Source organism: Podarcis liolepis (assembly GCF_965112155.1).
Source record: "Podarcis liolepis genome assembly, chromosome: 5".
In the NCBI taxonomy this organism is placed as follows: Eukaryota; Metazoa; Chordata; class Lepidosauria; order Squamata; family Lacertidae; genus Podarcis; species Podarcis liolepis.
In genome coordinates this window covers 98366769-98383650 of record NC_139556.1, presented here as the reverse complement: position 1 = coordinate 98383650, position 16882 = coordinate 98366769, and the positions used below count along the sequence as shown (strand labels likewise).

The 16882-nt window shown below is 44.3% G+C and overlaps 1 protein-coding gene across 3 annotated transcripts in view; it reads right to left on the bottom strand.

Moving 5' to 3' along the window:
• ABCC5 (ATP binding cassette subfamily C member 5) overlaps positions 1-9493 on the bottom strand; it is a 45145-nt gene extending 35652 nt beyond the window's left edge. For 2 of the 3 annotated variants that reach the window (XM_083503813.1, XM_083503818.1), the window contains exons 1-2: positions 9335-9493; positions 5359-5541 (exon numbers count right to left, since the gene is read on the bottom strand). In XM_083503813.1, the coding sequence (XP_083359939.1) occupies positions 5359-5487 (129 nt within the window). In that variant the 5' untranslated portion in view covers positions 5488-5541; positions 9335-9493. Of the gene's footprint in view, positions 1-5358; positions 5542-8366; positions 8392-9334 lie in introns of those variants that run through there. The other variant, XM_083503814.1, reaches the window with a different exon arrangement.
• Between the last annotated feature and the right edge of the window lie 7389 nt (positions 9494-16882).

Below are 16882 nucleotides of genomic sequence, written 5' to 3'. Positions count from 1 at the left end.
TTCAGCACATTTACATAATATGTTCCTTGCAGAGTCTCTCCTCACACTGTGTGATTTGTGGACTTCCTTGCCAAGCAAGGTGTTAAAAAGGCTTAGTTGCAATAAATTTCAAAAAAACATGTAGCCTGGAGGAAAGAATAGCAAGAGTTTGATCACTTCAGCAACTTCGTTTCTACATGTCTTTTATCCTTCTAGCAAGGCCCTTCATTATATCAAGTGACAATTTAATACTTTTGTTTTTCAACGAGGGCCACAGCCAAGTTTTGGGTTTGGTTTTTAAAAAAATAAAAAGAAAGAATGTGAAAGGGCGCACTATTGCAACATTTCCCATGTCTCCTCCATGGGATGCAGAAATGCCTTCTGTCCACCAAGGGCATCTGAAGGCTAGGCTGTAAGGACACAGGAGGGGCCTGAATTGCAATGACAGAAAACAACAAGACCCGCCTAGTGGCTGCCTGGCACAGCTGGGAGGAGAAAAGAGAAGGCAAGTACAGATCAAACACCCTCAAAAAGAAGAGGGCATGAACAATAGTTCTGCAAGAAAAGAGGAACTTAGATATATATTGTTAAGGAGTTAACAGGATAGCTTCGAAGGGGAGGCTAGGCAAATGACAGAAATTGCATTGGTAAGAGCAATCCAGGAGTGCTATGAAGCAGAGGCAAGCCAGTGATTATATGGCATTGCCATGTGGGGGGCATGAAGCTGCCTCTCACGCTGCAGTTTTATTTATCGAGAGTCTAACACAATAGAAAACTGAAAACAGAAGGTCAAGTGTTGTGTGAGGGTAGGAATAAAAATAATTCTATAAGAATAGCTTTGTAAGTTTTATATACCGAACTGCAAACATCAAGGGGAAATAAACTGGTAATAAGGTACCCTAATGGAAAATGGACAGGTGTGAGAAATACAGTATTTAGAACCAACATAATTAATTAGGACCATCAGAAGTATACACAGCATTTGAGAGACAGCATTCCCCAGATTTATAAGACAGCATTATGATACTGTCTGTTTTTAATCTCTTTTCTAATATTTCATTATGTGGATTAGCCTCTTTTTCCCTGTTGCTGCACAGACTTGGAGAGCTCAAATGAAAACTCCAGAATGACAGCAGGTCATAGCAAGACTGATTTCCTGTCTTGTTTCAGGCAAGAAAATGCTACTTGTGAATCATTCTGAACACAAGGAACATAAAGTGTGGGAGAGCATACTGTCATGGTCCAACATTTTTCCAAGCATGAATGATGACAAAAGGCTGTGTAGCCTACACTGTGAAGTGGAAAGGACACAAGCAGACCAGCTAAATTTGTAAATTTCATTGCTGATACCAAGAGGATATTTCCTCCCACTCCACTGGATAATCCTTTCACTTTTTAAACTTTAACAGGGCCACAAAACTCTCTGTTCTGGGTTGAGTGGCAAGGCAGTTAGTTGAAGGGGAGTAAAAAATAGCCCCAGATCAGTTTAAATCCAAAGAAACTCAGTCTCCTCTGATGCCCTCACACACCTGCAAAATTGGCTCCAAAATGCTGGGAGATGCTCTGGAGCAAATAGGGAGGAGGACACAGAAGAAAGAAGGGGAAGCCCTGTTGGATACAACCCCCTAATTCTGATTTTGATAAATGTTTGGCTCAGCCCATTTTTGCAACACAGTTGCAGCTCTCTTGATGTGTGTATCCAGAAATGGATATTGTATTATCCATGCTTTCGACACCTTTTTTAACTCTTTCCTCCACAATTTCACAAACATTGTTCGCAGATACTTAACAGACCCACGTTCAATTGGCCAGATTATGATAAAGGAAGCCTCCAAGGAGAGCAGAGAACATTAAAAATATGCTACATTAGCTGCACAGTCCACAGACAACTACCCCTAGCTGCTTCAAGCTTCTTTGCTGAGAATGTTACACAATGCATAAACCCAAGCTAGGACATAAACCAATCTGAAGAGCTATCAGACTACAGGGGCTGCAATGCTCTCAAATCCTTGTAGTTTAAAGAGAAGGATGCCTGCCTATAGAAACACTGTTGTCACCAGAAATGTGCCAGTTAAGTGCTACTATTGGATTCTGGATTTCACCAGTGGAACCAGCTTAGTGAAAGGTCACCACCAGCATTTGAACACAGGCATTCTAACTTCCCCTAACAATGAGAGCAATATTCTGCTGAGTCACAAACAACAGCAGGAAGCCTATAGCATTAAGGAGAAGCCAAGAGCTGGCACTGCACTTGAAACTATAGCCCACAGCGCAGTCTTTGAGGTTCCAGGCTCTTATGGGGCACCTGCTTAAAAAAACAATGGCAGGGGGAGTTTTCCATTAACTCACTTGAACACATTCCTTCATTTGGGGGCAGGAGCAGCAGCACAAAAGCACCACATATATTGCAGCATAAGCTTTTATGGGACAGAGCTGCATCTTCATCGGATGCCACAAAAAAGAAGATGCAGCCCTGGCTCAGTTCACATCACAGTAAGAGTGTTATAGGGCTGGGCAATATTCAACATTTCAAACATATTCAGCATTTCAACATGGTGTGATAGGAATTTTATGGTCTTAGATATATGGAAATGTTCATAAGTGTACTAACCAAGCATGTACATAGATCAGCACAGGAAGACCGACCTGGAACCATTTTGATTCCTAAACTGAGCAAATGTTTTCTCTGCAAGGTCAAAGTGGGAAACCTCCCCACTGTCTCTTTCCTCACAAATCCTGTCTTAAGGGCACATTTAAGATATGAATAGGGTGTGAGCCTGTGACATGGCCCAGGAACTAAGTATTTATCATTACAAAAGACTGGCCAGGCTACCCAGGCAATCCAATCAAGTAACCTGCCAGACAGGAGATAAACAACGACAGGAGAAAAACAACATTCAAATTTCTGTTTTAAGACCGACTTTTCTGTGATGTAAGTATGATGTATCTGAGGGGTGGTCTTAGGTTACACCCCTTCTGTGATGTATGTGATGTTTCTGGGGGTGGTCTTGATCTAAAGGGTGGCGATTCCCAAGTCTTTATAAGGCCTTGCACGCCATTTTCCTGGGTTCCTCCTCTCTCCTGCGGTTGAGGGGAGCACCCTGTTGCAACAGATCCATAAAGATCAAGCTTACTAGCTGCTTTGCTTCTCAATATTCTCTGGTTGGCCTCTGTTATCTTCTCCTACCAATAGGGAACCTATGTAAGGACTCTATGTGGGCTCTTGAATACCCCATAAGGGAAAAGGGCAATTTTTGTTTACAACAATGGCAGTGTATCACCAGCCAAACAAGCTGCATTGGCCTCAGCCTGCAAGGCCCTGGGTGAAATTGCCGCAAGAGCTGAGGCGGTTTCACCCCAGCACCTAGCAGGCTGGGACAACACAGCCTTTTTCTATGGCTCAGCTGGGGCGCAGGAGGGCTCCCACTAACAAGACTCAATGTGTTTGGGTATAGTGTTTTCTATCATGTAAAAATAGGTACTCTCATGCACAGAGCTGCCATAACTAGGTAAGGTAAAAGGTAAAAACTAGGTACGCAACATGCCAATCATGTTATGCAATAATAAGCGGCTTTCTGTTAACATTACCCTTTTCCAAAGTTTCCCAGAGTATTGGTTTGTTGCTGTTGTTTATGCATCTGGTTGCAAAGCAAAGTATCCATCTCTGTCAAAATTACTAGGCCTCCCATACTTCCCAAAAATAATTGGATTTTCTTCCCCAACCTAGACTGCACACATTGCAAGAACAGCGGTAGAGCAGCAGAATGACAGCGGACAATTTCCGGGGCAATTTTATTATTTATGTAAAACCCTATTTCCTAATTAAAATGCAGGGTTTTTTAACGCAATGGCTAGAATATCATAAAATGTGTACAATGAAGAGTCAATAGTGTGATCTATGAAATGTATGACTGTTTGCATGAAATCTGATTCTTCTCATTGAATAAACTACCCCTAAATCACAATTAGCCAAGAGTATTTACTGGTTAAATTTGGTTTTCTTATGATTGCATCATGAACTTTTTTCTAAAAAGTATTAATAATTTTATTATTTATACCCTGCCTATCTGGCTGGGTTTCCCCAGGAAGAAGGATTTCCCATTTTACCAGCACTTTTCACAGAAGATCTCAAAAAAAATCACCCATCCCTCAGTAGGTAAAAGTATCCCCTGGCTACATACAGTCTCCAGAAACCAGAAGGCCTATTAGAACTTCAACACTTCATGGGACACAAATGGATTCCAAACCCTTGCTATTACCATTATAATTATGAATATGAAAGGACAACCACACTCACTGAAATCCTCATGGTACTAAATAATATGCTCATCTCAAAGCAGCCTAGGTAAAGGTAAAGAGACCCCTGACCATTAGGTCCAGTCGTGGCTGACTCTGGGGTTGCGGCGCTCATCTCGCTTTATTGGCCGAGGGAGCCAGCATACAGCTTCCGGGTCATGTGGCCAGCATGACTAAGCCGCTTCTGCCACACATCAAGAGCAAACTGGTTGACATTCCACAGGTGCATGCATGATTCGAAGGGTGCATTGCTTTAAAAAAAGCAGGTGATGAAGCATCAGCACCAAGACATACAAGGTTCGATCTACAGCACCTCTGTTTAAGATCTCGGGTAACAAGAGTTGGGAAAACTAATGAAAGCAGCTCCCACACAAATCTGACTCTACTAGGCAAATCCATCAGCAAGGATACACCAGTACCAATAATAGCATATAAATAAGCCAGTGACAACCACCAATTTCATTCAAGCAGACAACAGGGAAAGTTTCTACTATCCAAGAACTCTCCTTCCTTGGAAGTTTTTAACAATTATATAATTCTGTGATCTGTGAGAGTGTATCCTCATCACAGGTCTCTTTACTGCATGACACATAATCTACTGGAATCTGGCACACAGTATTTTCTGTGACAGCAACTGTGAAATTCTGTTTGCTTGTTTGTTTTTATTAAATCAGTGGTTTAATAAAATCAGTGGTTTTTATACCACCCTTCATCTGAGGATCACATGGCAATATAAACACACAAAAATACATAACATAGTAACAAAAATTACCAATAAAACACATCAGTTTAAAAGGCCACAGATGGGTTTAATTAGCCAAAGGCCCGAGAGAAGAGGAATGTTTTTGCCTGGCGCCTAAACATATGTAACAAAAGTGCCAGGTGAGCCTACCTGGGGAGAACAATCCACAAGTGAGAACCCACCACAGAGAAAGCCTGTTCTCATATTGCCACCCTCCGGACCTCTACAGGCTCTTCATATGTTCTCATTATAAATATGAAGCTGACGTAATAAAATTAAAACTACTAAACTAGGCAGTTCCAAAAGCTGCCACTCAAAAGACAAAAATCACAGCTCCTGACCTTGTGTTTGTCTTGCTGGTAATTCAGCCCATCTTGTTCTTCATGTTGGCCTGGGCTGCCTCTCTCCCTCACATTTCTATACCCAGGACTGGGTATAACATATTCTTTTCCTAGATCGATATCTTTCATCTTCTCCTTCTGTTAACGCCAGGGTTAACAAATGTATCTGCCACACAGAAAACTCTGGAGGAAAAAGAGACAAAGCAATCTTGCATTAGAATCATCACGCCCCGTATCTTCTTAAAGGATGTTTTAAACAAGCTTGGATTGCAGTTTTTGAATCCTATAGCAAAATATGACCATGCTACTATCCTTCCGTTACCACCTGCAGGTCCATGTCAGAAATTAGGCAAGCGCCAGGCACATTTTGTGACTGGTGCGGGTCCAACTGCTGTCACACAGAGATCTCTTAATGCCAGGTTGGTGATTGGGGAAAGCAAAATGTCACTTTGAGAAGGATCTGAAATATTTTATTTCAAGCTTGAATTTGATTTATTCTGGATTGTTTTATTTGATGTTTTAATGTGTTGTAAACCGCTTTGAGATTTGTTCTTTACAATTTAAAGTGGTATAGAAATGGAATTAATCATCACCATCATGAATTTGGAGAGGGGGCGGTGCTGAGACATTCCATTGTGGCAACTGTAACTTAGGTCTAAGGTGCCATTGGGCGATTAGATTATATACCTTGAGTGTCTAACATTGCTGCAGATTATATATATATCCCATGCACTACCCCAGCAGTGATCTCAAAGTAAAGAGAAACACACACACTACTCCCTAAAAAGTTTGTCATGCAAGTTTCAGAAGCAGCATTTGGAGTCCATGTGCCTGAAGATAGCTTTATCATCTGTTCTAAAACACTTCACAATTCTTAACATGCAGCAGGATATCTGCAAATGCAGAACCCAGCCATGATCTTGACAAGCACAGAAAGGTCATGAGGGACTACTGTATTTGACTGAACAGACCTATCAACACACTCCTGAATTTCACTACATGTTTCTGAAAGAAAAAAGCACAAGATGTAGCAATATGAATAAAACTAAGCTTTTGTCGGACAGAACTATGCATTAGGAAGAATGGAAACCCAGCTATTCTAAGCAGCACAAGGCACAAAGTTGGCTACAACAAAACACATACTTTAAGTTCCTAGAGACAGAAAGTGGCAAAAAAAGGGCTTATGCCTCATGGTAACATAAAAAACAAATTGCAGTTCTGTCCACAGCTGTAACATACTAGTCTACAAGGAGTTATGGTACTTCCAGGGACAGTGTCTATGGGTGCCAATCTCCACAACAATTGATGCTATTTCAGACTGAATATCCGTATCAGCAAGGAAGGTATAATTGCTATTGCACAAATATTCCTTTTAGAAATCTGTTGTTTAATCTTTATTCTTATAGGACCCCACTCAAACTATTTTATGTTACTCATAACTAGCTAAGAATCTTTTTTGCACATAAATCTTTCAAAGAAACAGGTTTATTTTTAAGGCAAGGATAAAAAGATGCTGTCACTTTTGAAGAAATGCACATGCAGAAACAAGCTGTTATTCTCTGCAAGTTCAGTTGAATGTTATCTTACACTATGCAATAGTTACAGCCAGTGCACTGTATTAATGCACCTCACACTGTCTCAAATGTGGTACAACTAATACAGCAACAATGCAAGTTCAGTGTATTCGTCACTAAGGCTGCAGTCCTAATCTTATGTAATGGAGTAAACACCATAGAATTCAATTGGTCTTAGTTTCAAGTAGAAAATAGTTGGGATCGCACTGTAAGCAACTATACCTTCATGTTACTATGTTTTCATCCTCCCAATGACGTCCATATTCCTTTCCTCACCCTTTTTTAAGGTTATGGCAACAAATCAACTGTCTATAAAGCCATCCCTTGGGGGGGGGGAGTCACCTTGATCTGGTGTCATTGCCTTTGATACCCCAAGGGCATTTAAAGCAGTCTTTACAAAAAAAATTAATACATCATCATAGCAGATCTATGAAACAGCCTCAGAGTGCATGAGTCTGCAAATCTTGCTATGTTGCCATGAAATAATCATTTTTGTCATTGGTAAAAACTGCACAAGTCTTCACATGAATTTAAAGATCTTTAGAAAAGCTATTTTCCAACAGTCCTTTTCATTTGCAGCTCATCAGGGTAGTTGCATTTGACTTGTTCCAAGGGATCTATACTGAACCCCCTCCCCCAAGAAAAAAACATTCACAGAACACCACTCCCTTATAAAATTTCTGGGTAGTCAGGAGGATGATTCTGCATCCTCTCTCTGTGCTGCCAGATCTGATGCTTGGTCATCCATTACTTTGTTTGCAGCACCATCTGTGGGGCCAATTTATAAACAGCAGCAAGCAGTTCTTGTTTTAAACAACACTTTTAATGCATAATTTTAGAACTGTGGGGCAGCAGCGGCAGCACCTATCCTCTGTTTCTCAACCCTTACATCTCTTGAAAGGTACCCAGCACTAGACAGCCTCTCTTCTGCCACCGAAAACAGCAGCAGCAGCAACGTAAACAAGGGAGGGGTCCTCAAACTGTAAACTGCTCTGCATAGGCCATTTCACAATCCCATTCACTTCCATGCAGATACCTGAAGAGGGTGAAGGGCTGCCTTTTAAAAAGCACAGCAAAGTGAAAGAGGGAGGACTTGTTTGGATGTCTGAAAAATCATTATTCTGCATGAAAAGGGAGAACAGGAAAGTCCTTTGTCACTAGATTTGTAGAAAGATGTGCTGTTCTGCAGGAGTGTGCAAGGGAGGGAGCATCCTAAACCACTGGTAGGGCAGGAGAGGAAAAACACCAGGACTGACTCTGCACCTTCTTATCTCTCTCTCTCTCTCTCTCACACACACACACACACACACACACACACACCAATTTCTTCCCCCCCCCACCTCCATAAAGAAGTTACAAACAAAAATTCAAGGAGTGCAATCCGAATCACACTTACTAGAGAGTAAGGCTGCGATCCTAATGCCAGCCACCTACCTGAGAGCAAGCCTATGTCACTATTGAGCACGGTGGGCCTTCCTCCCAAGTAAACAGGCACAGAAGTGGTCAGCCAGCCCTTCAGAAGCACTCCCAATGCCCTCTCCCCCCAGTTGCCCTCCCCACTTAAGGAAAGTGATGTCTGTTTCACTGCCCCCTTCAAGGCTCTGCCCCAAAGGTCTCGGCGAGAAAGAGCGTGGGTGGCACAAGGAACTGCCCAAGTTTGCAAAACGAAGAGGAAGAAACGAATCTAGGCTCCTGAATAAACTGGGAATGATGGGGAGGGGGAGGTTTTTTATTGTTGTTTTTTTGCTTGGGGGAGAAGAAAGAAAGGAGGAAATGAGATTCCACTTCTTACTGGAACCGAGGCTGCGTCAGCAATTAGGGAAGGCCGTCCTTTTGGTACTGTTAATCTTCTGACTGCATATGCAAATCTATAGATAGATATGTATGTCCCCTTTCCAATCCTGCCCGTTCCTGGCCCCACCCCGCACGAAATGCCTCGTGCATTGATAGGCCGCCGCCCCCTCCCATAAATAAATTACAAACAAAAAACCCCAGCCCAAAGTCAAAGGTATTGGGGGGGGGTGAGAGGGGCGCCTCCCCGGCGGATCTCTTTCAAAATGTCCTCCTTCTCTCCCCCCGCACCTTCCAAAAGACACCCCCCCCAAAAAAAAAACCCCAACAGCCTCCACCTTTTCTTTACAAGGAACTCCGTTCAGAGTCCAGGGTGGAGAGAAGGGAAGTCTTCAGGAGCAGCTCCCCCCAATATATATATATAACCCCCCCCCTCACAAAAACGACGCCTGAGGTCCCCATAACAGCCCCTGCCCCCCAAAAAGGACTTCTGAGGAGAACAAACCTCATTTAAGCCGTCCCCCCTCCTCAAGTGTCTTGTGAGGGGAGGGGGGCATTTCCCCAATTTAAATAATCGGGGCCCCCCTCTATTTGAATAACCGCCCTCCTACCTGGCTTGAGCGACAGCGCCTCTACAGCCCTCAGCGGCCCCGGAGCCACAACTGGGGTCAATAGGCAGCCCGAGAACCTCAGAACGGCTCCTCAGTCGCACTGCGCCTGCGCGGGCACCCGCGGGCAGCCCAGTCCGCTACCACTTACCACCACCACCAGCAGAGTCTTCTTTTCCCCTCCGTCGCGGGGTGCTTCGGGAGATGTAGTCCGCGTTCCCTGCCGGTGCCCCTACTCGAGCCGCGGAGAGGGACTACGCATCCCACAAGGCAGCGCGTGGGGCGGCAAGCCGGCTCCTTTCCCCGCAGGCTCCTCCCACTTTTATCCTCTCTTCTCGCCGGCCGGGTCCTGAACGTTCTGAGCGCCTCCCGGGTCCTTCTGGGCGCTTCACACGTGCGCTTCCCACCCCCTAGGGCGGCGCACGTGTCCGGGGGGTGGAGGGTTCCCAGCTCCGGCTTTGGGGTATATTACAGCGGGAGCTGCAAACGGCACGAGCCGGTTTTGAGCTGCGCGGACCCGTGCGCGCTTTCCCTGGTAATGGGGTCCCATTGAACTGAATGGGGTGCTGTGGGGCTCGCTTCTGTAGGCCTGTTGTCGCTGTTAATCTGCAGTCTTTGCGCGCGCGGTGGTTTTGGGGAAACGGGAGCTTCTTCCCCCCCCCCACCCACCCGGAATGAGCTCCGTTGGATTTTTCTTTGTAAAAACGCCCATAGGATTTTGCGCTGGTGCTGAGCCGGCTTCATCGGATGCGCGGAGTGGATAGGAGTGGTTTCGTTTTATTTGACAAGGTTCATGTACCGCTTTAATCAACAAAAACCTCATAAGTAGTTCAGATAATCAATGTAAAACATTCAATGCGAATACCAGTAACTTTAACAACAAACTGGTCTCAGGGTCGTTGCTTCTACCCCCACGTTAGGAGAAAGCTTTCCTGCGTTGGGGGGCGGGTGGACTAGATGACGCTCTTGATCCCTTCCAACAAGTCTATGATTCTATGAAATGCACATCAAGTTTATCATAGAATCTTAGAGTTGGAAGGAACCCCCAGGGTCATCTACTTCAACCCCTCTGCAATGCAGGAATCTCAGCTAAAGCGCCCATGGCAGATGGCCACCCGACCTCTGCTTTAAAACCTCCAAGGAAGGAGAGTCCACCACCTCTCCTGGGAGTCTGTTCCACTGCTGAACAGCTCTTACTTTCAGAAAGTTTTCCCGAATGTTTAATCAGAATCTCCTTTCTTGCAACTGGAAGCCATTAGTTCGAGTCCTACCTTCCAGAGCAGGAGAAAACAAGCATGCTCCCTCCTCCATGAGACAGTCCTTAAGATACTTGAAGATGGCTATCATATCTCCTCTCAGTCTCCTCTTTTCCAGGCTAAACATACCCAATTCCTTCAACTGTTCCTCATAAGGCTTGGTTTCCTGACGCTTGATCATCTTGGTAACACTCCTCTGCACATGTTTCAGCTTGTCAACCTCCTTAAATTGTGGTGCCCAGAACTGGACACAGTATTCCAAGTGTGGTCTGACTAAGGCAGAATAGAGATATTATTACTTCCCTTGATCTGGACACTAGAATTCTGTTGATGCAAAGTAGAAGTAAAATCAGTAATATCAATGGGCAGGGAAACAAAACAATAAAATCCTTCCAGTAGCACCTTAGAGACCAACTAAGTTTGTTGCTGGTATGAGCTTTCGTGTGCATAGCTTTTCTTGTGGCTGCCACACTGAAAGACTAATTGCTAGCAAGTGTGGCACAAACGTTAGTTGGCACTTGTAAAGGTGCCAGTTCCTCACACCAAATCAGTCAAGTGGGCATGTATTGAGAGTAAGGTGGTCTGTACTTTGTGCCATTCATTGCATTGCCCTCTGATAACCATTTGCAGTTCCATCCTGCCCACACTACGCTGCTGGGAGCTGATACGGAAGGGGGGGGCATGTCTTCTTCACCTCCTTCTTCGCTACAATATATCCATTTATTTCCAATTCTCAATGTCAAAAGGGACTAAAATCTATAAAATTCATAGAAAATCAACGTGCCAATTTGCTCAATTTCTCTAGGACTCCATGACACCTCCCCTGTCCTCCATAATCCCTCAAGCAAGATGTCAAGACCCTAATCCTGTCAAATCACTCTGCCAAGCCTTTCCTCCGGGCAAGGCCAGGTGGCAGACCATGCATACATGGACCATTGTCTTCTCATCAGGTACTCAGGATGTGCTTATCTGCGCATATCTCCAGCTCTGCATAATCCCCCCTCCCTCCTCCGTATGTTAATCCTGTGTAACCCAACCTCTTCTTAATGTATTCATGATGTAACTAGGATGTATTTTGCACTGTATTCTGGGACATGGAGGGAAGTTTCAAAAGTTCATGTCACCCCGTTCTCGCTGTTCAATCTCGTCTTGAACCTGTTGCGCAATAAACTTGGATCTTCTGCAGTTTGCTCCTGTCTCCGGCTGAGCTCATTTTCTTCCGCAGGGACCCGCGGACCTAGTCCGACGAGCTGGGTGGCAGAGTAGCCCCGCACCCAGATTTTACCGTAACAGAGCAATGATGCAGCTGATGAGGTGCACTCTAGTCTACGAAAGCATATGCTGTGATGTCATGGAACGTAAAGCTATTGATAGCAGCTGGCCTTAATGGCTGTATTTACCGTCAGTATCAGAAGCAGCGCATAGTTTCTGAAACTCACAGGAGAGCAATGCATTTGCGTTCATGTCCTGCCTGCAGACTTCCCACAGGCATCTGGCTGGCCATTAGGAGAACAGTGCTGGACTAGATGGGTCATTGGCCTGATCCAGCCCTAAGGCTGGATGTCTAGGATATGGGGCAGGGAGAGTTAAAAGGCCACGAATGCCTTGGTTGTGGCTTTGTTTCAAAGCTGCTTCTGTGTTTTATTTCTGTAGCATTTTACATAGTTACTATCTTAGTCTGCAATCAACACACTTGCCTGAGAGGAAGCCCCCTTGGCTTTAGTGTGGCTTACTTCTGAAGAAATCATGTCTAAGATGGCACTGTTAATTATTTTCCTGTATACTCCCCTGAGAGTTTTAACTGAAGGGCAGCGCTGACATTTTCTAAATAAATACATGAAATGCAAGCACTCCATTAGATCCTAGCAGGCCCAGAACTCATGCAAGAGAAGAACAAGGTGACCTACTTACAAGGATAGTATAATTAGCAATGGCTTCCTACCTTATTGACCACCTCACTTGAGGCTAAATATGTAGCATCTGCTGTAGGAAGGAAATGCTTGGGCCTTGATTCAAAACCCAAGTAAGTGAGAGTGGGAAACGGTTGCTGCTGAGAGGCAAAGCTAAGGCCAGGGAAAATAGAATAATAGTCATCTAGTCCAACTCCTGCAATGCAGAAATCACAGAATCCCTAAAGGGTGCTCCCTCCAATCTCTGCTTTAAAACCTCCAGTGAATGAGAGGTCCATCACCTTCCAAAGCCCTTTCCACCCATTTAACAGCTCTTACTGTTGGAAATGGTGCTGGAGGAGACTCTTGAGAGTCCCATGGACTGCAAGAAGATCAAACGTATCCATTCTTCAGGAAATCAGCCCTGAGTGCTCACTGGAAGGACAGATCGTGAAGCTGAGACTCCAGTACTTTGGCCACCTCATGAGAAGAGAAGACTCCCTGGAAAAGACCCTGATGTTGGGAAAGATGGAGGGCACAAGGAGAAGGGGACGACAGAGGACAAGATGGTTGGACGGTGTTCTCGAAGCTACCAGCATGAGTCTGACCAAACTGTGGGAGGCAGTGGAAGACAGGAGTGCCTGGCGTGCTCTGGTCCAGGGGGTCACGAAGAGTCGGACACGACTAAACGACTAAACAACAACAACAACTGTTGGAAAATTCTTCCTAATGTTTTCTCGGAATCTCTTCTCATTTGAATCAATTGGTTTGGGTTCTACCCTCTGGAGCAACAGAAGACAAACTTGCTCCATCTTCCATGGGACAGCTCTTCAGATATTTGAATAAATGGCCTCAGGGGTAGCTTGCAATAACAGGCCAATCAAAATGTAATTTGGATATTTCTCCTGGAGCAAAGTATGGGGGAAGTGCTATAGTTAATTTGCATATGTAAGTTATTGCTACAGATGATTTGCATGCACTCATTTTTACAGTCCATGCTCCTCATATGTAGAGCAGGGATGGCAACCTGTGGCCTTTTGGATGCTGTTGGAGGGCTCCCAACAGTGCCAGCCAGCAGAGTCAAAGGTCAGAGATAACAAGACGGGGGGCGGCGGTGTCCAGCTCTCAGAGGATGACCTCCAAACCATCCTAAATATCTTCACAGAAGCTTACAGAAAGCTTAGCCTATCACTCAACATCCAAAAAAACCAATGTGTTGCACTAACAAACACAAAGTTTTTCAGAAATAGACTGGAAAGAGAAATTGCTGAATTGCAAATTATTACCAAACTTAAAACCATGGAGAGACCTGGTCTGAATAGAGAAATTTGATTCTTATCTCATTATACATGATAAAGCTATTTTTAGCCATCTCACCCCTTGCTTTTTCCTGTAAGACCAATTGCAGTCGTTAACAGTCGTCAACAGGTTTACCACGCCTATCAGCCAATCACCCCTCCCCACCCTCTCATTACATATAAGGGTCTGGTGACTTCTGTTTCAGTGTATCTGCAGAAATGTGCATCCACAGGAAAGCTCATACCAGTAGCACACTTACTTGGTCTCTAAGGTGGTACTGGAAGGAATTTTTGTTTTGTTTTGTTTTGTTTTGTTCAAATACAAAACAACCGCTCTGCAGCACCACAAATCCAACTCAATAGTATAACACTGGAAAGTGTTGATCACTTCTCTTACCTGGGTGGTTATCTTTCCACATGGGCCAATATTGATGCCGAAATCCGGCATTGCCTGAGCTCTGCGAGTGCAGCTTTCTCCCAATTGAAGTGCAGAGTGTTTGAGGACCGGGACATTTGCTGGGAAAGCAAAATGCTTGTTGACAGGAGCTATTGTACTACCAACCTTACTGCATGCTTGCGAAATATGGACCACTTATAAACGCCATCTCCAACTCCTCAAAAGATTCCATCAACGGTGTCTCCGAAAAAAATTTGCATGTCACTTGGGAAGACAGGCAAACTAATGCCAGTGTACTGGAAGAAGCAAAGATCACCAGTGTTGATGCAATGATTCATCAACTTCATTGGACTGGTCATGTTATTTGGATGCCTGATTATAGTCTTCCAACGCAGCTACTCTATTCCGAACTTAAAAATGGAAAGTGTAATGCTGGTGGTCAACAAAAGAGCCTTAAAGACTGTCTCAAGGCAAATCTAAAAAAATGTACTATAAACACTGACAATTGGGAAACACTGGCCTGCGAACACTCCAGTTGGAGAACAGCCTTTACCAAAAGTGTCATGACCTTTGAAGACGCTCAAATGCAGGATGAAAGGGAGAAATGTGCTAAGAGGAAAGTACGCTTGGCAAACCCTCACCGTGATCAACTCCTGCCAGGAAACCTATGTCCCCACTGAGGAAGGATGTGTGCATCAGAATTGACCTCCACAGTCACTTTCGGACTCACTGTTAAGACAATGTTCATGGAAGACAATCTTGCTTGGCTTTGAGTGATCCATCGCCAAAGAAGTAGAAGACTCCTCTCCCATTCACTAAGGACAGGGAGGGTATGCCCTTTTGTCAGCTATTTGCTAGTCATTGTACACCATTTACCCATAATTTCCCTAACAAAGGAGATACTTGTCAGGACCATTTAAATCATGGCTTCTTAGGCTCCTTAAGACAAGAGGGTTGGTGGAACCAGCAGTGCAGCTGATTGTTATCAGCAGGGAGGCATTTGTTAAGTAAATGGCTCACAAGGCCCAATAAATATTTGGCAGAAATTCTCTCCCCTCCCCTTCCCTTTCACTCCTTAGGCATGAACCTGGTGACTCCAACATGCAAATGTTCCAAGTCTAATGTGAGGATAGTTGAAATCACCCATTGCTGCAGTATTTCCTGTTTCAGATGCCTACTTGATTCCATTCTCCATCTCATGATCACCCTCAGCGTTTTGGTCAGGAGACCAAGTGTTCAATTACTAAACCATCTTAATTTCAACTTCCGCTTTCCTCAGTAAAACAGTGGACACTCAAATGGAGCAAAGGCTTATTTAGTTCAGTTGCAGATGTGGTTGCTCTCCAACTCCCATCCGCCCTAGCAAGCAAGGGATAAGAAAGAGTTGTAGTTTATCAACACATGCAGAGCAGCAGGTTCTGCACTCCTGTTTTAAATATACCTACCAGCCCAGGGGGACTGGGCCTTCAACAAAACCAAGCGGGTGGGACATAGTGTCTGTCAATCACCGGACATCATGATATCAGATGACTGACAAGTATGTGGGACAACACAGCTGTCAAAGTTTTCATTGAAGCTTCTGCTAACACAAAGCTTTGTGCTATTGGACCAAGGTGGGCTTCCTACTTGGGTGTTGGGAACATACCTTTCTCCTGCAATTGGGAGCTCACATTAAGCTCCCAGTTGCTCCTTTTGTAACCAGGTGACATAGATTGTCAGGTATGGAGCAGGTGGGTGTGGCTTGCAAGGAACAGCCTGGCAGGCAGTATTGGGACCACTGCCCGGCCAAATTTGGTCCATCATCCAAAAGTCCCCATCCACAACCAAAACATTGCAGTTGTGGAGCACTCTTGCCTTTTTTCAGGATACTCCATCCCTGTCCCACCCTTCATTGCAGGGGGTAGGGCTAGATGACCTTTGGGATCCCTTCCAACGTGATAATTCTTAGCGTTCTTTGGCCACTGAGCACATTCTGTCTTCAGTGGGTTGTCTGAAGCCATTTTTGCCCTGTTAGGTTTATTCCCTCCTAAATAAATGTGTTTCTACTTCTCGAACATTAGGGTTCACCAAACACAGGGGTACCTCTCTCGTACTGAAACCTTACTCTTATTTCTCATTGGCCCCATGTCACCAAGTTTGCTATTTGTTGGTATATGATGATGATATCAAGGCTGAGTCAACAAAACATAGATATTTTTAATATTTAAAAAAACATACCGCTCCAGGGTAAGAACCTGAAAAAGGGCGAGGGTGATTTAACACTTGAGAAAGTTGTCTCTTTACTTTGTGACTTGGGTGTTGGCCACAACCGTCTCCTGACACCCGATGAGAAACAAGACACCAGGAAGGACAACATGAAGCCATAATTTCTGACGAACAAATGCAAGTTTTGTTCTGACATTGTGTTCCAGAGCTCCTTTTTAAATGTCCTAACCCAGCAAGGAAGAACAGTGCCTGGAAGAAGCCATCTGGGGCTGCCAGTTGTTACATGCACATAGTTGCCCGTCAACAACAGCCAGATAGTCTCCAATAAAACTCTCTTCTTTTGCCTTCAAAAAAAGACAAAAAGAGCCAGATAGGAACCGTTAACTGCAATATACTTTATGGTCCTCATGTCATCCGTCTTCACCATAATTTGAATGGGACCAATCTATATCACCTATATTTAATGGATAGAATCAACCAGAGTGTTACACACACTGCGTGTCACA